At 34.6% G+C, this 25,728-nt stretch overlaps 1 protein-coding gene and 1 long non-coding RNA gene across 3 annotated transcripts in view; one reads left to right on the plus strand and one right to left on the minus strand.

The window, feature by feature from the left end:
- PCDH17 (protocadherin 17) overlaps window positions 1–12,988 on the plus strand; it is a 100,239-nt gene extending 87,251 nt beyond the window's left edge. Inside the window, exon 4 of one of the 2 annotated variants that reach the window (XM_012466809.3) lies at window positions 8,291–12,988. In XM_012466809.3, the coding sequence (XP_012322232.1) occupies window positions 8,291–8,973 (683 nt within the window). In that variant the 3' untranslated portion in view covers window positions 8,974–12,988. The remainder of the gene's footprint in view (window positions 1–8,290) is intronic. The other variant, XM_064373616.1, reaches the window with a different exon arrangement.
- LOC105727116 (uncharacterized) overlaps window positions 1–23,310 on the minus strand; it is a 74,705-nt gene extending 51,395 nt beyond the window's left edge. The window contains exon 1 of the long non-coding RNA XR_001109709.2: window positions 23,160–23,310. This is a non-coding gene — a long non-coding RNA (uncharacterized LOC105727116). The remainder of the gene's footprint in view (window positions 1–23,159) is intronic.
- Between the last annotated feature and the right edge of the window lie 2,418 nt (window positions 23,311–25,728).

Genomic DNA, 25,728 nt, shown 5'->3' on the forward strand with positions numbered 1-25,728 from the left:
CCATTCTTTTTTCAGATCCTAGCAAATTTTCTCTACATTATTATGTCAAGTGTTGGCATTGCAGCTTAAGTCCTTTGACCTATAAAGTTGATCTCTTACTGCCCTGTGAAGCGCTCATTCCTATGTGAAGAGTGTTTCTTTCCTTAATCCTTTCCCCGGAGTGCCCTCTCTCTGCTCTCCACTCTGTTGAAACCCTGATCAGCCTTTGAATCACAGCTCAAGCACCACCTCTTCCATAGTCTTTCACAACATTACAACCTACGCTTTTCTCTGTATTTCTGCTACTTGACATTCATATGACATAGTTCAAAATGTAATTGATCATAAATTATTTCCCATATGGTGGTTTCACATCTACTTTTTAGTTTCCAGTCAAAGTTTAAACTCATTGGTAAAGAGATTTAGTCTTACAGACTTCAGAATTTTAAAAGTAGATAGACCTAGGTTTATCTACCTCTACCCAACAAAACATTCGTTCAACAACATTCTATCCAAGATATCCCTCCTTGAAAACTTTCAATTCCTAGGCATGGCAGGGAGGTGTCTAATGCATTCTTACCTTATACATTATTGCATGTAACTTCTTTACAGTAACTGCTGAACTACACACATCTAATGCTCCTAGAAAATGTGAGCTGTGCTTACGCTGGTGGGACGTTTGAATTGTATTGTTTTTTCTTGAATGGCTCTGTCAGTGTACTTTTCTCAAAGTGAATATAAACCTTGTTCTAGTGGTATGGTATTGACCTACAGCCAGTTCTCTTCAGGGTACCTGTTAGGAAAAAGATGGTCCCATTTAGCTGTGCCTTCACTTCCAAGCACCTGCTGCTGCCTCAGGTGATGGTTGTCCCTACCGAAGGGAATTCGGGGAAGGAGCAGATTAAATTTTCAATGTTAATCTCAGAGAGGCATGCCATGGGACACAAATTATATTTGTGCCATAAATTTCCAATGCATGGTTTTGATTCTCATTGCTATATAGTCCTAGTGCTTCTGTATCACTTTGTCTTAAGTTCTGTTCACCTCAGAGCACTATCTATGTGTGGTCAATATATATGCCAGAAAATTCCACTCTGGTAAACATTTAACTATGTCCAAAGGGTCACAAACACTTAACGATCCCTGAAGGTGTGCAGGTGCATTGAATAGTAAGTGCAAATGCTCCAAGCAGCTCCAAATACCCAGCTGTGATTGGATTCACTTGCTTATGATATAGGACAGTGATTTCTGGCGTCTGAATGCAGCCGTGGCAATACATTCAGAAGCATTGTGTGATGCACGTGCACGCTAGAGGATTGGTACTTCAAAGCTGCCACGGTTTAACTATTTGATAGTATTATAACAACTTCCTCTTCAAAATGTGCTCTCTGCTATCAAAAGCAGATAGAATGGCACTTCACAACTAAAGTAAAATCTGGAAGCCAGATAAGCAGTGCATAGTCCTCAAAATGTATACATTTTATTCTCATAGTATTTGTATTATTTGAGCTATATTTTAAATTTCTAGTTCTTTATGGGGCTGATTATTTTTTTTAAATGGCTTTAGTTCCTGGGGTCCTATGTCTAATTTTTTCTCATTATATCACTGCCAACAAGTTAACAGGCAGCCTCATGAAATAAGGGTATCATAACAAGATATATTTTCCCCCTTATATTAAAAAAATCAAAGCAGCAAAAAGACATTCCATATCTGTGTATCTGTATATTAGTTACTTAAGAAACAACATGTATCCCTGTGCTTAGTGAGACACATGGGAAATAAAATGTTAAAGAAGAAGAATAGTTTAGCTAAGCAAGCGATAGACTCTTCTCATTAACGTTTTTTCTTATCCAACCCTGTTCTTCTCAGCATAAAGGATAAAACAAGCTTATTAAAAATAGTGTTAAAATAAAACTTGGAAGTAGGAAAAAAATTTCTGTGAAGATTTGTAATATTAGAATACCAGTTTTTAAAAATCTGACACAGGAAAAAAGTATTTGGAGACAACTTACTTTTCCAAAACTGTCTCTAGAAATAATATTGAAAGTGAAATTTTTACTCTTCTCAGTCAGATAGTGAGATCAGAATATTTATTTTTAACTAATATACAAGTAAATGGGACATAGAAGTCATAAGTGTAAAGAATAATATGTATGAGTATAGACTGTTATCATTTATATGGAATGACTCACCCTACCATTATAACAAGTGTAAAGGTTTTATAGGATGGGAAAAGGAAGTAAGTGAGTAATAGTCAACATAGCCAAAAAAAGAAAGAACTGTTTATGTTAGAGAAGTGTCAGTTCACAGGATGTTGTAAGTAATGCCAACTCACTGAAAGAAAAATCCATTTTATTAGAGGTTTGTTGGACTATTTTCTGATGAGATTTCTATTTTAGCATTGATGTTTTTCTCTATGTTAGTATATATTGGGATAAATTGTAATCTGTTTTGACCATAGGAAATTGTGTGCACATGCATGTGTGTGTAATTGTGTGTATGTGCTGAAGAAAGAAAAAGACCATAAAATCAAGTTGTTGTCATAGCATGAAACCTCTTAACAGAAAACTATTACTGCACGTGAACTGCCAGCCAAAGGTCTTGGTTTGGCTTGGTTTGCAGATAGATAAAGAATTTGTGATGGGTACTTAGCTTAGATTCTGTAGAATTAATCTACAGAACACTTGTGCAGACCATAAATAGAGACGGGAACTTGCTCTCTGATTTTTCCAGACAACTAATTAGGTATTATAAAAGCTTACATTGGTGAAAGAAGGTAAATTAGAAACAAATAAACAAAAAACAGTGGGAACAAATAAAAACTGGACTTCTATTTATAGAGTTGTCTACTTAGAAACAACTCTAATTTTAAGATGCTGTTAGAAACAATACCAACTACCACAGTAATAGAAGAGCACTATTTTATTTAAATTTGTTTACAAAGCAGAAATAAGACCATTTTGTTGACAGTCATAAAGCACAGATAACTCTCAGAAATGTCTTTTTCCCCTGGCCACAATTTGAAACTTCTTTATTGACGCCATGATCTATAGACTTTGGCTTTTAAATGTCTATAATGCAGTCATTTATCTCATCATTATAGAAAAGTAAATCAGAGGCGAATATTAGATGCATATAGGAAACTCCAGTGCTGGAAACGATATGCCTGTTTTCAGTTGTACAAATATGTGAATTCCCAAGGCACCAACTAAGTCTGAAACTCAGGAGAGGAAATCCTTTTATGTTCTCTAAAATTTCCCTAAGTGGTCACAAATTACTTTTGTAGTGCTTTGAAGACAGGGAAAATAAGTTTAAAATTCTGATTTGTGACAAATTTCTGCCTGAGAGCAAGACAGAATAGAATAAAGAGGTAGATTCTCTCCAAAGTAAGACTTTTTTGGCTGGTTCCTTTGCATTGGACACCACAAAACCAGAACCCACATGAGTTTTTCCCTGACTTTTCCAAAATAACTGTGTTCAACTGAGGTCCACTTAGTCTTGGTTAATCTTTGTCAATTTTAATAACATTTTGGTTTCAACTTACCATCTCATACATGACAATTTTTTGCATCATTGAACTAGCTATGCACTTCTGTGATATAGTGACATTACAAAATTAAAACACATTTTAAAATTAAATTATGTTACATTTGTGGGAGACTATTAAAACCCAACAATTTAAAAGCAGATAATTTGGTGTTTTATCTAAGTATGTTTTCCTCCCATAGATATAATTTAGAATAATTTCACAATAGCTTAATTCCTCTGAAGGTATATTTTGTCACAAAATGATTGCTTGCCTGATATCCTTAAGATTAAGCTATTAAACTGCTTAGTGTATGTTAAAAAAGAGAAAGAGAGCTTTCAGATATTATCAGCCAATATGAATATGCAGATTTTGGGTATCTTTATGTCCAAATCCATTTTAATTACATGAAATTCTAAAATCAGAGACTGTTAAAGTGTTGATCTAATCATAGGTTTTGCACCCAGGGTTGTGGTAAAGGAAAGATTAAAATGTTGCTTATTGATGCTTTGAGTCTGAAAGATTTATATCTATCTATCTCTATATATTTATATACATGTGTATGTGTGTGTGTGTGTCTGTGTACATTAATATATATATACTTTGTTAATACATAAATATATATAATATTATTTTATTTACAACAATAAAATATTGTCTTATTTCTGTTACTCTTTATATTGTGAATATAGAGCTTTCTGTGATTCACCTGTATATCTCTTATGGTAATTGCTAATAGTTAATGATCAGAAATGCATTGGTTATAAAATTAAACTTTTTAATTTTATTAATGAACTTTTAGACTGTGTCTTGAAAAAAGCTAAGTTTTATCACAAACATAAAAATAGGGGTTTATATACAATATGAATATGTGTCCATGAGTGTGTGTTTGGTTTATGGTGCAGCTAAACTGTAAATACTATAGTCTTTTGATTTACTCTCTCTGTTTTGCAAAAATGTCTTATAAATTAAGAATAATTGAAGTAATTAAGGTTACTGCATTTAGACACTTCCCTTTGAGGCTTGCATAAACGTCAGATGCGACAACAGTATAGAAAGTGATTCTTAATACTAAACAAGCGTTTAAAGTTATTTGATTGTCACATATTTCAGGGAATCATGCTTTTAAAAGATTAGGCACTATAAACTCATCATTTATAACTATAAACACTATAGTTTACAGTGTCTAATATAGGCAAAACTGCCCAGAGTCCCATCTGGTGGACTTTAGAATTGTTTTCTTTCTGCAATATAAACATGCATACCTGTTAGTATCTCTCATCTGCATGCTATCTAGATTACACTATGTTTCTTGGCAAGGGATGCAGTCTGTGAAGGGGTGTACATGTTATATTGAGGAAAGTAGGAAAATAAAAGTAAATAATCTCTTGGTAATCCCAGATTGAACCTGAAGGAAAAAGTGGATATTGGGTCAACTGTTTTTGTTTTGATTTCTTCTGTCCGGGGTTTCTGGACTTGTTTTCTGGTATAAATATTGAATCTATGCAAATGGTGACTATTTAAATAATTTGCTTTTTTTCATTTCTATAGCTTGTAATTCAACATATCTATTCCATAATCCATTCCTTTTAAAGTACAGTGAGCAGTTTGATCCTCTACCTTAGAACTGTAGGGCTTAAGTAAATACTCCTCAATGTTATTTTTCATTATACACACTTAACTTATTGAGGGCATTTAAAAATGTACAATAGAAGGAGACATGGCAGAAATACTGCTAATACAACTTTTCTTGCCTTAAACACACCCTGTCTTTGTGGCAGCTTTCCCTTCTTCTCCCTCAACACTCCATTCCCCCTTCCTCTCCCCCTAGTCCTTGCCTCCCTCTCAATCCTCCTTTCCCTCCTTCCCTTCACTTTGTTTTGCTTCTTTCCTTTCATCTTTCTTCCTTATTTGTCTATTTTTTCATCCAACCAGTCATTCGTTGTATATTATCTATGTCTCTTTTTCTGGTATTTACCTATTATCTATTTATGTTTCTTCAAAAATGATTCCCCTCTCTCATGAATTCTAACTTGCCCCTTGACAGTTATAGTTCACTACAAGGCAATCTATAGTTTCTGCTATTTGTACAAAAGTGTCCATTCAATATTCTTCACTGCCTGTGAACTGCTGCCATCAAAATTATAGTCTAATCACAAGGTGAACAGATTGTAATGTATCATAGTCAATACTCAAAATTTGCTCCCCACGATGTGACATAAAGGAGTCAAGTAAAAAGCTGCAGGTTTTCAGCTGTGACAAGCAAACAATCATTTTATGTTGCTGGTTTCAAATTTAAGGTCGATTTACACTTTCATATGTATGCATTATTCTTTCTTTCTCTCTCGCTTAAATTCATATTGAATTCATTCAGTATTAGCTATCCAAATAGCTGCAATGAAAGGCCAGTCAATATGAAACATAAAACTACATTAGCATAGTTCAAAGACAGTGTATGAGTTTTAATGGAATTAAAAAAAAATGATGCTAGAAGATACAAAGGTATTACTGAGTGAAGTAGATTGTGGTTTTCTACTTTTCCTTCTTTGTGAAAGATAAAATTTGCTGAAAGTTATCTATTTGTCAAAATGATATTATATTATTTTTTCTAACATTTACTTGCAGATATACATAGAGATGATATTTATGATTCCCATTTAGAGTAGGTAAAGGAAACAAATGCCTGATACCTGATATTGAACATTTCCTTTTGCTTTTCTATTTATTTATTTACTTATTTATTTAGAGACAGGATTTAACTCTGTCACTTAGGCTGGAGTGCAATGGCATGATTACAGCTTACTGCACCCTTGACCTCCTGGGCTCAAGCCATCTTCCTTCCTCAGCCTCCTGAGTAGCTGAGACTACAAGTATGCACCACCTTACCTGGCTAATTTAAATTTTTTATTTTTGTAGAGGGATGTCTTGCTATGTTGCCCAGGCTGGTCTCAAACTCCTGGGCTCAAGCAATCCTCCTGCCTCAGACTCCCAAAGTGGTGGGATTATAGGCATAAACCACCATGTCTGGGCAATATTGAACTTTTCTGATGCCCCCTTTTAAAAACTTTCAGCCCTAATTTAAATATACAGATAGAGACTTCTAACAAAAATTTAATGCCTGGTTTCTGCTGCTCTTTATGTCTGTCTAACAGTCTTTCAATTTGTAGGAAGGCTTTGGGTCTATGGATGCACTGTGAGACTAGTTTTCAGCATTCTTTTCTGCACAATAAATTTAACAGTGAATATTTAATTCACTCATAATAAATTTTTCTTTTAAAAAATTACCAATTTTAAAATAGAAGAAAGATACTTAAATACTTTTATGATGTTTCACAAATGTGAATAAATAACATAGTATCTTTGTTCTGTCAAAATACCACTTCAGTTTCTTCCTACAAAATTTCAGCATCTTCCTACAAAATTTTCTTCCCACAAAATTTTATCTTATTTAAAATAAAATAAGGAAATTATTTTATCTTAAAATCTTTTGAGATAAAACAGGTTGTGGGCTTTTTAATGTAAAGAATTGTTTACATGTTTTTAGTAAAAATTCAGGTTTCATATATAATTTTGAGAAGTAATATACAAATTTATCAATGCTATTACATTTGCTGCTATTTCAAATATCTTTTATGTGGACTTCTTTTTTTTGCACAGGACACTCTAAATTTGTAGGGATCATCTAGCACCAATTAAATGGTAATCCCAAGGGCTCCTAAAAGTGTAGGGACTACTATTCCCATTACATAAAGGTAAATTGTAAATAATCTCTCCTAAAAGTCTCTGATTTCAAAACAGTCATTCATTAACCACAAGGGGAACAACGACTTATAGACGAAAGGGACAACTGGGAGGATGTAGCTCAAAGTTATGGTTAAAAATATTAGGGTCAATGAAAGTATGCAGCTGTTCTATAATGAAGGAATTTTTTTCTCATATTCTACATTCAGCATCTGTGAAATAGAGATCATTGAAAGAATGCTTTATTTAGATTCTCCATTGGCAAAGGAAAAAAGTAAAAATTCCCACAGAAAGTATTATTATTTAAAATGGGAAATCATGATTTGTCATTCATTCTGAACTATATCTGTTGAGTAAATGCATTTTCACCTACTTACACCCAAAACAAAAAGCTGAACAGAAAACTGATTACATGATCCATACGCCTATCTAATAAAATAGGGATGTGCACTTTTTGACAAGCTTATTCATAATACATTCTGATAAAAAATTCCATTTGCCACTCTCAGTAGGAAAAGGAAGCATTTAAAGGAAACCTTTTATTTCATGACTGTCATGCAAATAACAATTACAAGCAAAATAGTGATAAAATATTTTTTAAAGAGCAGCTTAGAACTTGTTATAGAAGTTTGCAATCCAGTTTTTGCCCTGTTATTTGATTTGAAAAATTAATCCTGATAATCCTTTTTGAAGTTCACGGTTTCTAAGATGAATTATACAGAACAAAGACTAACTGATGTCCCCAGGAGTTTAGTTTGCAGTGATGCTCTATTCTACTGAGAATGATTCTCCAAGGGCCACCTCTTACTTCTTCCCAGGCTATGGGAATTGGTTAATATCTAGAGAATAGATTTAAATTAAACCATTGTCTCAACCAGCAGGTTTATGCAACCATTCTGAAATGTTTTAATTATTGTTTTCTTTTCCTTTTTAATTAAGAGACCAGAGGTCAAGCAAGCCCATTAAGAGCTGATCACAGCCTCTGTAGAAATTTAAAGAAAACCCTAATGATTGGATTTGCTGTTTTCTCTTTTGTTTTGCAGAACCGGAAGAGTGTGTTAATTGCACAGATGAATGCCGAGTGCTTGGTCATTCTGACAGGTGTTGGATGCCACAGTTCCCTGCAGCCAATCAGGCTGAAAATGCAGATTACCGCACAAATCTCTTTGTACCTACAGTTGAAGCTAATGTTGAGACTGAGACTTACGAAACTGTGAATCCCACTGGGAAAAAGACTTTTTGTACATTTGGAAAAGACAAGCGAGAGCACACTATTCTCATTGCCAACGTTAAACCTTATTTAAAAGCCAAACGTGCCCTGAGCCCTCTTCTCCAAGAGGTCCCCTCAGCATCAAGCAGCCCAACTAAGGCATGCATTGAGCCTTGCACCTCAACAAAAGGCTCCCTGGATGGTTGTGAAGCAAAACCAGGAGCCCTGGCTGAAGCAAGCAGTCAGTACTTGCCCACTGACAGTCAGTATCTGTCGCCCAGTAAGCAATCAAGAGACCCTCCTTTCATGGCTTCCGATCAGATGGCAAGGGTCTTTGCAGATGTGCATTCCAGAGCCAGCCGGGATTCCAGTGAGATGGGAGCTGTTCTTGAGCAGCTTGACCACCCCAACAGGGATCTGGGCAGAGAGTCCGTGGATGCAGAGGAAGTTGTGAGAGAAATTGATAAGCTTTTGCAAGACTGCCGGGGAAATGACCCAGTGGCTGTGAGAAAGTGAAAAAAAAAAAAAAAAAAAAAAGGCATTGGCATTTTCTTCTCTCTTCTATTGATTTAAAAATGATCCCTCCTGGTGATAACCCATTTTACAGGGATGAAGAAAGACCAATGCTGCTTTAAGGCTTTTAGTGAACATCTGAAGTGCCCACAGTATGTTCTTTCCACTGCTGTTTCTTTTTCAGAGATAACAATGGTTTTGTTTTGACCAAACTTATATTAGGACAGAATTATTGATGATTAAAGAGAAAAGAATAAAAAAGAGAAGAAAAAGGAGAGAAGAAAAAGATGAGGAGAAGAATTACCTTTTGACAATCTGTTAGGAAGGTATGCAGTGTGAGAATTGAAGTATTTCTGATCACTCTCAGACTGTCCTTCGTGATTTATGCTGACTTAACTGTTTACCTAAAAACCCCGTACAAAGCAGGGTCATAATTCGTGATCTGTGGTGGATTTCTAGCAGTCATCACAGGCTTCTACTGAAAGTCCTGAAAAGACCTTGCAGTAGTCCAAGCTACACCAAACATTAACACATATTTGTGGTAAACATTTCTGTATAAAGTTACCTGACACACATATAAACACAAAGAACATTCCATATCATTAGTCAAAAACAAAACAAAAACAACAAAAAAAATCTTTGGTCATTTGTAAGACACCTCATGTCGTATAAAAGTTAAATGTAAAAAGATATAGTTCATTTTGTCCTGCACACACGTAGACTAATTCATGTCATTAAAGGAGAAGAAAATTTAAAGATTTAAAACGCCTATTTAGCATTTTAGTGTCCAACAAAGATTTAAATAATGATGAGTATGTTTTAAATTTGACATAGAAAAGTTCTTAAAAATAGTTACCATTGAGTGGTAAGATTCAGATAAAATTAACTTGATTAATATGTTTTATTCATTTGTGGACACTAAAATAGCTCAGGAAAGTGAAAATGTCTTAGACATACAAAAATCACATGACCATTTAAATGTGCAAATGTAAGAAGATTCAATGTGTTTACATCAAATGACATATTTTTATTGATTTACTGCAGATTCAGTGCATATGAGCCAAATTGTTGAGTGTATAAGAGCTATATTGTGTATTTTATTAAATTAATATATAGTTGTGTTGCAAAAATATTTGGGCTTATATTGTAAATGGCAAGTGTTGCCTCGGTAGCTGTCGAACTCTATGAGTTTTGTTTTTTCCTGCTTCCTTTTCCCCATGGAGTGTGGGAAGCAGTGCCTCAGAGCAAAGTCTCTTGTTTAATGTATAGTCTACCAAGTACTACAGTACATAATCTGTTCAAAATGTGTTTGAGTGAGCTGATGGAGCTAACTGAAAGGTCAAAAAATACATCCATCAGTCATGGTTATGTGCAAGTCCTTGTAGAAGCTTTTATTAAAGTCATGCTAAATCACAAGAATTAACATTTGTACCAATACTTGACACTTCTTCATGTTTTTTCAATAACATGCAGCTTCTGCCTGTGTAGATATTAAACCATCAGCTGGTTCTCAAAAGTATTTTAAGTGGTTCAGATGTGTGTTCCCATTATATTTCAAAAACATGAAAAATGCTTTAATGCATGTATGTACCAGCAGTGGTTACTTGCATTGTGTAGTGTTTTTCAAGAGGTCTGGGTCTTAACAAAATGTTTTCCTTTATCTCAGTGCTCTTCTGCCTCTTTTTGTTGGTGTCCTTTGAAAACAATACACCTTCTATTCCTTCATTGGGTTACACCTTTTCTTGTGACATTTAGCGAGTTTCAAACTTACTTCCATATGAGGCTAAGAAACCTCAAATTTCAGGAATTGGGAAAAACAAAATTAGCACTTGCAGAAGTAGCAGCAGATGGGAAAATGCCTTGATTGACATTTTCTTTCAGCATTTAAAATTTTTGGCATTTTACAGCTTCATGACAAACAGTTTTGTGCCCATACCTTAGAAAATGTGGTGCTGAGTTAAATAAAGGCTGTTTGAGCACTGGAGCAGAAAAATGCATTATTTGCAAACTGGTGGAGAATTTTGTGCCTTCTCTTCTGGCCACCAAGCCAGTGTAGAAACAGCATAAATGTCATAAAAATTCTTATATTTAAAACAAAAACAAAAGCAAAAACAAACATTGAATTAAATTAAGTTTTGTAATTTTAAACTTTAAAAAATTCTACTGAAAATATTTCTGTCAAACGCCATCAATATTTTAGACTGTACCTCGTTTGCAAACTGCTTTGAGAGGGAAGAGTGGACAACTCCCATCAGCCTTATTCTCTTGAGAACTATATTTTGGTTCCTAGTAACAGCCTTTCCAAAGCTCTACTCTTGGTTTTTATTACTCGTAAATGTTTAAATTAGAAAAGAAGGGATCTTGTACATGTGAAACCTAACTGACTCTATATTTTGGACAATTTATGTATCTGAAATGTGTTGTCTCTGTTATATGATGTTATTTTTGCCAGGAGACTACAGGTTGACTTAGCTTGATAGCTGAAATTTGATGGAAAACTGATTTCCATTTAGTCTTATCAAGTGTTGCCTCTCTCTTACTAGACAGATAACCATTTAGTAAAATCTAAAGCAGTATGTAAATGAAATCAGCAAAGAGAGTAGGGTTTATTTTTTAAACATTCTTAATGCTAAGTAACCAGTTGTTCGATTTATTACATGTGTCTGAGGACATGAAAACACCATAAGATTTTAAGAATTGGTTGTGCCAGTGTGTGAGGGATTTACCTTTAGGCTCTCTGTCACCAGTGATTTACTAGTGTTAGCTGTTTAACACATTATCTGTATTTAGTAGTGATTATTTATTTACAAGTCGGTGGCAATTCAGCAGTCAGGACTCTAAGCTTTTATAGTTGAATGAGGAAATATCACTTTTATTCATTTAGCTGGCAACTGCCTTTATCACAGACCTCTGGTGCTTGGCTTTCAAGGAAGCCTATGAGATGCCAAAATCACACCTTTAGGGAGCAACTTGCTTTAATAGGTGATGCATGAGCAAACAGTGAGATTTGAAGGGGTTTTAGCATAATTTAGAATGTGAAAAAAAATCAATTCACATCTTTCAAGTACTAACCCCTCAAAAAAATCCCACACATACAAAATATGTGATGTGATACCACTTTGTCTTTTAGGTCCTTAAGTAACTGAAGTTAAGCACAGAAAAAAAAAAATCACTTCATGGGAATTTCAGTAAGAAACCCAAACTTCTAAAAATTGCTTACAGACTAACTAAAAATAAAAAATCAGTAACAAAATAACCTTTTCATCAAAGTTAAAAGTAGTGAGAATCTGTGTTAGGTATACCTATACCAAAGTAAACATTAAAGAGACATATCATGCAATTTCAAAGAATTTTTTCATGTTATTTCTTAACCTGACATTCCTAACTTTATCGCAGGGAATATACAAAGATTGGCTCACTATTCCATAGGTTAATTGAATTCCTGGTTGAGAAACTAACTTGTTTTGTTTTCCAAAATTAGATGAAATCTTGTAAAACATGACTTCCCTTGAAAGGATCTAGACACTGCTCAATTTAAAATATGGCACCATAAAAAAGTCGTGTAGTAATAGAGCACATGCTTTTTTAGAACCATGTTAAAAGCTGCTTGTTATCTAATAGAGTAGAAGTTACAGAGGTCAACAAATAGACAGGTCTGGCATAACATATGCCCAGTCATAATTGTCTAATTATATTCCCTTGACAAGAGACAGCATTTATCAGAGCATTAATTCAAATGAGAGTTTTGGCTATCAAGATGTGTTGATTCGAAATATAATTGAATGAGACCTGATTAAAGTCTGACTTTCCTGGCCCCAGTGTTTTGCAGGTTGGCTATTTCCATTATCAGCCCCATCGCTCCATAAGGTTCTTAGCTGCACCAAGTGCTTGGTGAACAAGGACAACAACAAAAGCAGCATACATTGTTTGGATTTATCTCAACGCTATTGTTTAATGGCTGTGTTTAATGTGACCTATCTGGAAAATGAGGATTCCGAATAAAAAGCTATTACTAATAGTGGTGTTGCCTTCCCTTGAATTCATTAACACAGAAGAGATGTGTTACACACTGCATACCACAGGGACCCTGGTCATAATTATTTTGGAAAAGCAAACGGTGGCATCACAACTCATTTTGCTAGTTATCTGTTTCCCAATAAAATAAGACTTTAAAAAAAATTAATAATATCACTAGTTTCTCAATAGAAATGGATTAACACTCTTTCAGATAGCTTAGATAAAATAGCTAGTTAAATAATTACCAAGGGGTCATGGCCTAATTGTATTTGTGGTTTTTAATATTTACAATTGACATAAAGATAATTTGGCATAAGATCCCAGAGGATTTCACGAAAGTAAGTTTATACGCCCTGTCATAATCTTGCATGACTGATGAAGTCACATAAAATATTCCTCCCTCATCCTCAGGAGAAACGTTCCGAGACCCCTAGTAGATGCCTGAAACTCCAAATAGTACAGAACCCAATATATATAGTATGTAGACATAGTATTTTAAAGTAAACATATATTTATCATGGCATTATAAAATAATAAATCTCCTTTTCTCCTCATTCAACAAGCAGCTACTGCATTCCTACTATGTTTTTACCTTGGGCTATGATGCCCCAGGAGTAAACATTAAAAAAGAATGGTGTCAGGGTTACTATCTGGTTGGAGAAGTAATTAGGTACATTCTAATACACATTACTCTTTATAAATTGGATTTGGTTATTTGCATTTTTTTCTCAGTTAATCCACATATCCCATAAATCTGCCACCTTACTGAGTGGCATCTTGTAAATTTCAAACCAGTGTAATATTCTGCCTGTTCAGATTTTTTTTTAATTTTACTTTTCTTCCAGTAGCATAACATATATCATGAAGAGTACATTGCTTTTCCATATCTAAGAAGATCTTTATTTTATTGTTATAAACAAAATAACTTGCATATTTATTCTTTTGCTTATTTATTTGCTTGCTTTTTATTTTTTATTGAAGACCACTTAGGCACTAGGCACTATACAAGGATCTTAGGGTACAAAGAAGAGCTAAGCCAATTACATTTTGACCTTAGAATACCTACAGTTTTTACTTGATGATATTTACTAACACAGGACTTGACTGTATGCTACCCTAACACTATTACTTAATAAAAGTAATTTCATTACATACTGAAAATTACTTCACTTTTAAGAATAACAAAAACCATATGTTTACCATGACATTCCTTCACTGCTCTCAAGCAGACCAAAAGGTTAACTGAGTTACCTGAACAATCTGTCCAGGACTGAGGGAGTACTGAGTCATTCAAATGAAGTTCCCTATCTGGCTATGCTGTAATTAGGTGGAAATTGTGGATGGGACATATATTACAGATATTCCTCAATATCAATGAAATGTTAACGTCATCCAAATAATATTTACTTAAGTAGGTATGCTCACTAGATACAAGTATTTGGCCATAGAATCATTCTTTGTAGAATAGGAAGAAAATTAACTTGTAAAGGTCAGTATAGCATCAATATGGCATATACAAATAGATTAGTCAGCTAATGGATGCCTTAAAACTCTTTAATACCTGCTTTTCGAGATGGATGCACATGACTTGCCAATGAAATGTATCATTTTCTGTTCATTTTAGACACTAATGATATTTTGAGAAATCTATTCTACATTAGGGATCAAATTCTCAGTATTCCCAAAAGAGGGTGCAGCTTCTTTTAATGTTCCTCCTTTTTAATATATCAGAAAGAGTTATCACAAAATAACAGGTTTTGGTAAAACTATGGCAATGAGTGTTTTACATGCAAGGAGTAAGTAAGGGAGGGAAGATATTGGTGAGCTTTTATGAACTATATTACACAGGTCAACTTACCGTTTGTTAGCTCTAAATAGATGCTCTACTTTTCCTCTTACAAAATGAAACATTTCACTTTGCGAGGAATGATTTGGTATTTGTTCCACTCTCCTTTTCTTATACACATTAAATTATGTATAATAATCAAGTAAACTAAATTGTAATTATGATTCACATTTAAAAATACAGCTTTCTGAAGTTACATAATTCAAATTATTTCATAATATTTTCCAAAGATGGTAAAGAAAAAGAATAAAACTTTGAACACCTTTTTATTCACTTCAAGTAGATTATCATTATATTTTGTTAAAAAATGGCATTCAAGGCTGTTTATATGAAGATTAGGCTTATTTTCCTACAGATAGTAAGGAGAAGTTAGAACCTTAATTAATACTAATAAAACCTGCTTTTAGAGCATATTTCAATTCACAGAACACTTTCACAAATTTATAAGATGTTACAGAAGTAAGGATTCTGAAGCTCAAAGAGGTCAATGGACTTATCCAAGGGCAACTAGTTAGGAAGCCTTTTACCCAGACTTGAACTAAAATTTCAATTCCTCCCCTTATCTGAGACTAAGAATTCTGCAATCTTGCCGTATTTAGTATCTTACCTCTCTAGTATCTTCAATTTAACAATTGAAAAAAATTTTTAAATTATGCCACTAATATGATTTTTCAAATTCATTGTTACATCATATATTTAGATCATCTCTATGTTAGTAGTTCTTAATGGTTCAGAATTATTTCTCCAAGATTGCCTTCAATTTTTCATTGCCATTTTTAAAGATATTTCACAACACTGGTGATATGGGCTCTAAAAAATATTATGGCACATTAGAATTTTTAAGTGAGCTTGGTATATTTTCGTGTGGAAGCAATTATGTAGACTGTACTGAATTCCTTTATGTCATAAAGTTTTGCATATATTAAATTAACAGGATTATCAATTGGCTTCTTAGAAATGATTACATAAGTTCTAGTAATATTAAAAAGATATTTAAATATTACATTGATACATATGAATTAACACACACATATAAAGGCATGAGAGCCTAATAATTTCAGAAGCCAGTATCATAAAACAAAGGGGAAGGAGAAGTTAAGTAACAGCAATATGGCTAAGAAATAAATAATACATTTTAAAATGTCTCACGTGCTTCATCTATATTAAATAAATGCCATGTTATTGCCTTCTTCAAAGATCAGAAGGAAAGGTAGTATTGCAATTGCGAGCAGTTACTTTCAGGGTGGTTAATCAAGTGAGGTTGGCCTAATTCTGAATTTAACTTACTAAAAAAATTGTTTAATATCTCTCCTTATAACTTACAGAGATCCACTTATTCTCAAAAGATGCGGTAATACATTTCTAATGTTCTTTAATCACTAATTACTTATTTTATGTTTTAGAAATCCAAATTAAAATAGATGAGATGGGATATTCACTCACTTGTTTCACTGATCTCCTAAATATCCCAATACTACCTCTTTAACAGTATTAAATCATATTTTGATAATATTTTTCCTTACTACTGCAGTTTAAACGCTGTCTTAAATTTAATGATGGACTTTAAGATAATATTTTTGAACTTTTATTTTATCCTTTCTCTTTAAGAATCAAATTTATGTCCATATCTTTTTGTCCATTGTATTACTAACCAATCTATAATGGTTGTTTACTATCTCCCATGTGATTATTATCATATACTCATTTTCATTTCATAATTTTCTCTCAATGACAACTAAATATTATGTTGCCTTTCTCATCTATTTATTTCTCTGTTAAAATAACCTCCATATGTCCACATGTTGTAAAGCAACGATGGAGAAAATAATGATCTACTCAATAATTACATTAGGTAAAAAAATGTCCAAACTACTTATGTAAACCTGAAGGAAAACTAACAGTAGTCTTTAGGTATAACCTACAAGGAGTGTGAAAATGGACAGCATGCATTATAAATTGTAAAAGGAAGTATAAAAAGTGATAAACAGGTTAGGATGACAAAAATCTTTATGCAGGAGTGATTAGCTATTTCATTGAAAGATGGAAAAAGCGATAGAAAGTAAATTATCTTACTATATTATCATCAATTCCTATGTATTAAGAAATCCTCATTTTAAGATCTCACCATGTGAAGTGTTTGATTTGAAGGTAAGATAAGATAACCTCTGAGATTATGTGCTTATGATTTCTTAATCTTCATTTCTTTCTAAAAATTTATAAAATTCAAAGTTATATGTATTTCATTATTTCATTTTACACAACTACAAAAATTAATCTCTGTTTATAATCTAGAGGAGAAAAGGAAATAAATAAATGGGTCAAATATGACTTCTCTGGTGCCTTTTCTTCCAGAGAATGTACATTCCAATTCAATTCAACAGTAATTTATGGAGCATGTATTGTATATTTCAACATCATGAGGCATACAGATATTAACTAGATCTAGTCTTTGTCTCTCTAGAATTTATAATGTATTGAGAAATGAAGATATTTACAAAATACACATTGTAGTTGGTACTATGAGAGAAGTAAAAGTCACAGTGAGCAAAAATTTTTTCCAAAAGAAAAAGAAAGTACTTTCAATGGAGGAAATGAGAGGTCAAAAAGGGAATCAGTAACAGCCTCTTGGAGACAGCAGCATCTGAATTGAGCATTTAAGGTAGGACAGGATTTTGGCAGCAGAGAAGTACAGGAAATGCATTCTGGAAGAAGAGAGAGGCAGCCTGTATAAAGACATTTAAATAAAGTCAGGATAATTTCTGATTAGAAAGTTAAACAGGGTTAGAAAGGTAGGTTTGAATGAGGTGGGGATTGTTCCAAATGTGTTGCTTAGGAGATGTCATCATGATGTCTATCCCAAGGAAGAAGAGTCTAAGGACACTTGAATTAGGCTCACTAGCTTGGAGAGTTCTGCAGAAGGTTTGCCAAGCTGAATGTGAATTCAGGAAAATAACACTAGGACAGCTTGCTGCTGCCTGGTGATCCATTCTTTATAAGATGCTGCCTAATAGCACCTTGTTCTTGGGCCAGGTCCAACTATCTAGAGGCAATGCCAACTTTGCTGAATCTTGCAATTCTCAGCTTCAAACCATCATCAGAGTATTTGTGTGTATGTTTCCAACTTCCCAGAAATAATTCTTCCTTTGAAATCTTAAATAATCTTTAAAGCTTTGGCAGGCAAAGAGACAGAAGAGAGAGGTGAAGATCAAGGGCGAGAATGATAGGAAAGATGTCTATGCCTTAAAAAAATCGCTTTTAAATATTCCCAGATCATCCAAGCGTCTCCTGAAATCTGCTGCATGAATTCTGCTAGGCAGAATAATTTCATTCCTAAGAATTGTTTACATATGTCCACTGTCCCAGGAACCCTCCAAGTTGATAGAGGTGTCCTTTCTTAGCTCTTCTATAATAGTCTATGTTTACTGGAGTTTGTACTAACTGATTATTTAGGCACTGAAATAGAACATAAGTAGTTTCCAACTAGGGGCAATTTTCCCCCTACAGATATTTGGCAGTGTCTAGAGGCAATTTTGATTGTTAAGACATAAGGGTGGAGAAGTTGTGCTGCTTGCATCCAGTGGGTAGAGCCAGAGGTGCTAATAAGCACCCTACAATGCACAGGACAGCGACCCACAACAAAGATTTACCCCGTCAAAAATGTCAGTAATGCCCAGCTTGAGAATTCATGCCATAGAAAGAAAGGACGCGTCCTTTGTAGGGACATGGATGAACCTGGAAACCATCATTCTCAGCAAACTGACACAAGAACACAAAATCAAACATCACATGTTCTCACTCATAGGTGGGTGTTGAACAATGAGAACACATGGACACAGGGAGGGGAGCACTATACACTGGGGTCTGTTGTGGGGGAGTGAGGGGGACAGAGGGGGAGTGGGGAGTTGGGGAGGGATAGCATGGGGAGAAATGCCAGATATAGGTGAAGGGGAGGAAGGCAGCAAATCACACTGCCACGTATGCACCTATGCAACAACCTTGCATGATTTTCACATGTACCCCAAAACCTAAAATGCAATTTAAAAAAAAAAAGAAAAAAGAAAAAAAAAAAAAGAAAGAAAGGACGTAGTTAAGAAAAAGGAGTGAACAACACTGGGCTTTGGATATTGAATATTAAATAGGTTAACATGTTTTTTTCCCCAGTTTAGAGAGAATTTCTGGAGATTCTTTCCTTCGCATTCAGTACTTCTCAACTTCTTGTGAATATATTCTTCTCTGGAGGTTGGCAGGGCCAGTGTTTTCCTGCAGCTTAGAGGATTATCTCAAGCCCTAGTCAGTAGGAAAGCATGCATATTGGTAGAATCTCCATGGAATGTAAGAGAAGGGTGTTGCTTGAGATGACTTTGTTTTGATACGGGACCTCACTTTGTTGCCTAAGCTGGAGTGCAGTGGCATGATCTTAGCTTACTGCAACCTCTGCCTCCCGAGCTCAAGCAATTCTCATGCCTCAACCTGCCAAGTAGCTGGGATTACAGGTGTGTGCGAGTGTGCCCAGCTAATTCTTGTATTTTTAGTAGAGACAGGGTTTCACCATGTTGGCCAGGCTGGTCTCAAACTCCTGACTTCATGATCTGCCCGCTTTGGCCTCCCAAAATTCTGAGATTACAGTTATTAGCCACTGTGCCCAGCCTTCTCTACTCCTCTTGAGGAAATCTAAATGGATTCCTTAAGGAAGGAATGTAAAACAAAATTTCCAGCTATGAAAGGAGGGAAAATAATGTGCCTCTGGGGCTCTCTCAAAGGTCTAGCCTTCTGTTGCTTTTTAGGCAGATTGGCATACCAAGTATTCTCTATCTGAAGTCACCTGACTGAATGTGTATGAGAAATCTGTCTCTACCATGACTTTGGGAAGCTAGCTAACCATATGTACCCCTGAATGCTGTAGAATGAGTGGAGATCTTTATCGATCTCTTAGGTATCTTCTAACCATAAACACTAATTTTAATTCATTCAAAGTAAAACATGAAATGCCAAAAAAAAGTCAGATTGACTTTCTAAATGAGGTGAGGGAAAGGTGAGTGCAAACGTCACTTAAAAGTTTTTTTTATCTTGACACATATTCTGTTTTACCCATCTGTAAGGCAGGGTAGGCGGTTCCAATGCACATTTTATGAATTTGAACTTGAAATGACTCTAGTTTTAAAATAATAATGGTAATGTGTTAAAAGGTTGACAAGAACTCCAGTGGCAAAGTTGAAAGTCTGCACACTGACAGGCTAATTAATATAAATAGTAATTACCATAGCCAATCCACATTAAAGACTGGATTTTATTTGGCTAAGTATGCACTAAGTGTGTTAAAAATAAAGTTATTATACACTGCGGTGAATCCTAGTATTACCACCAGACGAGGAACACTGAAAAACAGAGACTTTCACAAAGGGAGGCAGAAGAAAAGACTACAGCCTCAGCCTTGGGAGTGAACCTTCCAGTGGAGACTCAGTAACCGCTCCAGCACACGTACAAATGTGTGTATGTCTTCCTATTTTAAAAAGCAATATAACTGTGATATACCACTACTGTTCAAGCTAATTTATCTCCTAATGGTTTATTTGCATAGTGAAATTTACATTTTATTTTACAGCAAATATTATTACTCCACCTGCCCTATCTTAGATGGAATACTAAAACTAACAGTGAAAATAGAAACAGTTTAAGAAGAGAACAAATATTGGAAACATCTCGGTTAGGCATCCTCACTTGACAATACTGAATTTCGCAGCCTGGATAGGGCATGCCAGACCTGGATGCTTTCTACCTGTCGCGTATAACTGTACCGGCTTTCTGTTTCAATCGCCGCTCCGCTCCCTCTGTCTCTCTGTCTCTCTGTCTCTCTGTCTCTCTGTCTCTCTGTCTCTCTGTCTCTCTCTCTCTCTCTCTCTCTCTCTCTGTATGTGTGCTTATGTGCAAGTGCTTGTGTCTACTGTTGCGGTTCAATAAAGGTAATTTCTACAAGTGATGCTAAGCCATACTAAATTCATTGCGAGGGCGTATTCATACTGAGAAATGTTAAAGACAAAGTAAGAAGTTACATGCAGACATAGAATGACTTACCAACCTTTAACATTACTCCTGCCTACCTGAATTTTATTGGCCTCAGACAAACAGGAGTCCAAACCATAGATCACAGCCTAATATAAAGAGCATTGTGGGTCAGGGATGGTGGCTTACACCTGTAATCCCAGAACTTTGGGAGGCTGAGACAGGCAGATCATGAGGTCAGGAGTTTGAGACGAGCCTGGCCAATATGGTGAAACCCCATCTCTACTAAAAATACAAAAATTAACTGGGTGTGGTGGCATGTGCCTATACACCTGTAATCCCAGAACTTTGGGAGGCTGAGACAGGCAGATCATGAGGTCAGGAGTTTGAGACGAGCCTGGCCAATATGGTGAAACCCCATCTCTACTAAAAATACAAAAATTAACTGGGTGTGGTGGCGTGTGCCTATAGTCCCAGCTACTTGGGAGGCTGAGGCAGAAGAATTGTTTGACCTGGAGAGGCGGAGGTTGCAGTGAGCTGAGATCGCAATACTGCACTCCAGTCTAGGTGACAAAGCAAGACATCACTAAAAAAAAAAAAAGTATGCTTTCTGACTTTCTTATGTTATTAAGAGCACAATATCTGGGGATATATTTTCCCTTTTTGTTGAAGCACATGTATCATTATATATAAATAAACCTATATATAAAAACCCATATATACATGTATATATATGGCTTTTTTCCTGCTTCAAAGTCCAAATTCTAGGGTGACAGCTGTCATTTTAAAAGTGACTCACTACAGTCATTTAGGGGGTCCTCTAAGAGATAGATAGGACTTTGTTCCCCAGGGAGCATTGACAGGTTACAATTCTTAACAGCTTTTAATCATTTCAACAAACTTATACACATGTGTCAATTATCCTATTTGGGAAAGTTAATACAGAAATCTGAGAACGATGGGGTGCTGGAATTAAAAGAAACATTATTCCATAAAATTTTACACACAGAAAAGAAAATGTAGGTGAAAACATATTTGAAAGTTTATTTTTTTAATTCTTAGGCAAAAACTCTGAATTTTCAATAATAAATTTCATATTTATGTTATTATTAAAGATAATTCTTATATGCTTAATAAATAAAAATATTAGGAACAAAACAATAAAGTATAAAGAATTAAATAAAAAATTAAATGCACATAATTAAGCAAAGTCATTTTTCTCTTTGAAAACTTCAATCATTGTACAATTAAAGGCTCTCAAATGAATGGAATAGCAAGTATTTTCAGTTAAAGCAAGTAGAGGATGGAGAAGTCATAGACTCTGTAGCTTAATGACCTCAATTAGAATCATAACTCTCACCTACCACACTCAACTATGTGTCCTTGTATCAGTAATAAGCAAAATACAGCCTTTGGGCCAAATCCACCCCCTCATCTGTTTGTGTAAATTTAGTGGAAGCTAGCTATGCCCACTTATTGTCTTTGGCTGTTTTCCAGCTAAAGAGTTCAGTTGTTAAGACAAAACTGTATGTCCCAAAAGCTAAAAAAGTAACTATTTGGCCCTTTATGGAAGAAATTGGTTGGCTCTCAAATTAAGTAACTGCTATTTACTTCAATTTCTTAGTATGCAAAATATGAATGATAACAGTAACTCCTGAGGTAATTGTAAGGAGTAAGTGAAGTAATACATGAAAAGCTTGGGACTATTTGTACATATAACAATCTTTCAAGAAATGTTATCCATTATTGCAAATGGTCTTTTCAGTAATATCAATCTATCCGCATCCAACCACAGTACATAACTTCAAAATCTTATTGAAGGTCTTTGTCAGACAAATCCTTCTAAAACAAAACATGACAAAACAGTAACTATAACAAAACAGTTCAAATATTGACTGAGTTTATTGTGGTCTCCCAGCCATTAGAAGAAACTATATTCCTTACACAGTAATAGCCAATAAGTTGCTTAAGCACTTAGCATTATTATTTCACCAGAATCTGAAGGCCTTTACCTTGTTTGCCACTAGCTTGTAGGAGTATGTAGTCCATGGTCAAATGCTTCTCAGTAAAGTTAAACAAGTGGCAGCTGGCACCATACAGTTTTGTTATAATGAAAACATGAGGTGGCTGCCATTACACAGTCCTGCACTAATGAGAACAGTAGGAGGCTAGCATTACAATGGTCTAATGAAAACAGGAAATGGCTGGCATTAAATTGGTATAATAAAAACAGGAGGTGGCTAGCATTACCCTGGTAGAATAAATAAATTAAGAGATGTCAGGCCTACCCAATCTCATCTCCATTATATACGACCACGGTACTCACAATTTGGACCAATTCCACTCCAAGTCAACCCAGTGTTGGATGAAAACATGATTTGATTTTTTCACACTATGCTTCTAAAGTTTCTTCTGTTTCAATTTGTGTTTTCCTTCAGTAAGTGCAAGCATGTTATAAAATAACGATATAATTTACACTGAATTCTTTCCCTCCCCCTTTACTCCAAAAAAAGCAACATTATTTCTGACTCAGAAGAAGATTGGCTGGAATAAAAGCCAACAATTCAAAAGGAGTTTCTAATTTTGTCCTTGCCTTTTCCTCACCATTCTCTTTTAAGTATCCAATGGTGACTAAACACTCAGTTGCATAAAACACGCTGAAAAGGAACACAGAAAGAAAAAAAATGCTGTAGAAAAAAAAAAACATAAAATCAATCATTTGACTAATGGACGTTTTTTCTCTGAACAAAAGGTCAGGTTTTCTCATACATTGGTTGATTTTTAAAAAATGTATTTGTGTAGCTAGAAGACTCTTGGGTATAGCTCTGAGACAATAGATTTGTGAGACTCTGTGCTCTGTTGTAACTCACAGAGCCAGCTGTATCTGAATCACTCTGTTGTTTTTCTTTTTTCGGCGGGGGCTAAAAACTGAGCAAGCTGGTACAGTTCAAGGTGAGTACGTTAAGACAGCACATCAATCCTCTGTCATTCAGTGGCTCCAATTTCCATTTTAAAATTATATATCAGCTGCTTTGTTTTTTAATTTTAAAATGCATACATAGATACATATTTGCCAATGACTTCCAAACAAAACAATGCCAAAAGTACTAAATATTTCTCCAGAAAAGGTCCTTTTTCTGTAGGCTCAGATCCTGCTGAAAGCTTTAGGATCCTGACGCCGAAAGCAGAAGGAAACATTCTGGTAAGATACTCAGGTGAGAAAACAGCAGTGTGATTCAAATAAGGTCAAAATATTAATAGTCAAATAAAACTTTTTAGTCCAGTGGTATACCCTGGTAAGATTTTAATTTTCTCTGCTCCATAATTTTTCTTGGCTTTCTCAAATACTTCTGAATATATCCAATTTCATGAATACCTTTCTAATACACGAAAGCAGGAAGGTGACAAGGAAAAATAATTTTCTTATATCATCCCCGCTTACCTTCTACATTTAGGTAAGCTTAATTCTATTTTGCTGAATATGCCTTTATTAGAAATCATCAAAATTGATAGAAAATTTAGAAAAATAATCGGTAACAAAAAGTCAATTAACATTTCTTATTCTTTTCAAAGAGATGGAAGTCATAATATATAAAAGTAATTTTGTCACATGTTTAAAGCCAGAATAAAATCAATGATGCCCTGAACACTAATACATATGTTGCATAAAATCTGTTGCTGGGCTTGCATGGGACTCTCAGACATGGCTCAATCGAGACACAAACTGATGCGTGCCATGCATTCAAAATTAGCATCTGGCTCGGGGCCACTAAATTTGGCATCCCAAGAACTGATTCTAGCCTCTGCCAAGTTTCTGCAGGGACTAGACTCACTGAATTCTGAATCACAGCCTCTAATTTCCTCTTCAACAGAATCTCTTTGAATTGTGAGACCGGAGAAACTTGCAAGTGAACATAAAAATTGAATGTGAAATATATAACTCTTCAAAGAACATTCTAGACAAAAGTTGGATACAGAACATGACATATTTCCAGTTAATCAACTGTAATACTGACTGCATACTAGCCAGCCTGCCCCATTCAATTTGTTTATCCCTTATGTAAAGAGAGTACACTATATACACTACCTGTGCTGAGGCAAACTCCAAAGAAATACGTGAAAGCTTATAAATTTTGCATATCATAAATTTACTTGACAGGTTTCATCACATTGTAAGCAATATTTTTTATTAGCCACGTTTGTGGAAGAAATGGCGTTTTGCCCTATTTTCAAACTAACTAATTCTGTCATAGTTGGCATCTTTATTACATTTTTAAACACATCAGTCAATACCACCTGATGAGATTGAGTTCTGTTATGTAATAAAGTTGTTAAAACTGTATATTTTTTCCCCCAAAGTCAAATCAACAGGTAGAAAAGAAAATTGTTTTCAGCGGAATTTTAAAAAAGTACCACCACTGAAACTATTTCTGATTTAAAATAATAAATTGACCTTTTTTCAGATTATGCTCAAAATCACTTATAATTGTGTTTCACTGAAAGTGCTGCAGCAAGCATTTGATTATATATGATTTCAGCTTTTGCAATCCATGAAACCAAGCACCTGGAAATTACAAAGGGATCACAAATGAATGAGGTGGTAAAATGTAAAAAGGACTTGAAAAGGCTTGCTTAGAATTCAAAAGAGGAGAAGAAAAAAAAGGGTTAGGGAACAGATCATTTAATAGGGGAAAAATAAATCGTTCTTTATTTTTAATTATTTTTCAAAAGCTCTACAGAAAAAGGTTAGTAAGTTTTCTTGAAGGTCAATAAAATTATTTTAAACACAAAAGATGCTAAGAGGGAAAAATCAGGAAAAATATTGCAAGTGTTTAGTTTGCTTCTCTACTGAAACTCATTAAAACAGCTTTAAATACCAATATGAAATAAGAACA

This window comes from Aotus nancymaae, unplaced genomic scaffold (genome assembly GCF_030222135.1).
Source record: "Aotus nancymaae isolate 86718 unplaced genomic scaffold, 86718_ANA_hifiasm-v0.15.2.pri h1tg000009l, whole genome shotgun sequence".
NCBI lineage: Eukaryota > Metazoa > Chordata > Mammalia > Primates > Aotidae > Aotus > Aotus nancymaae.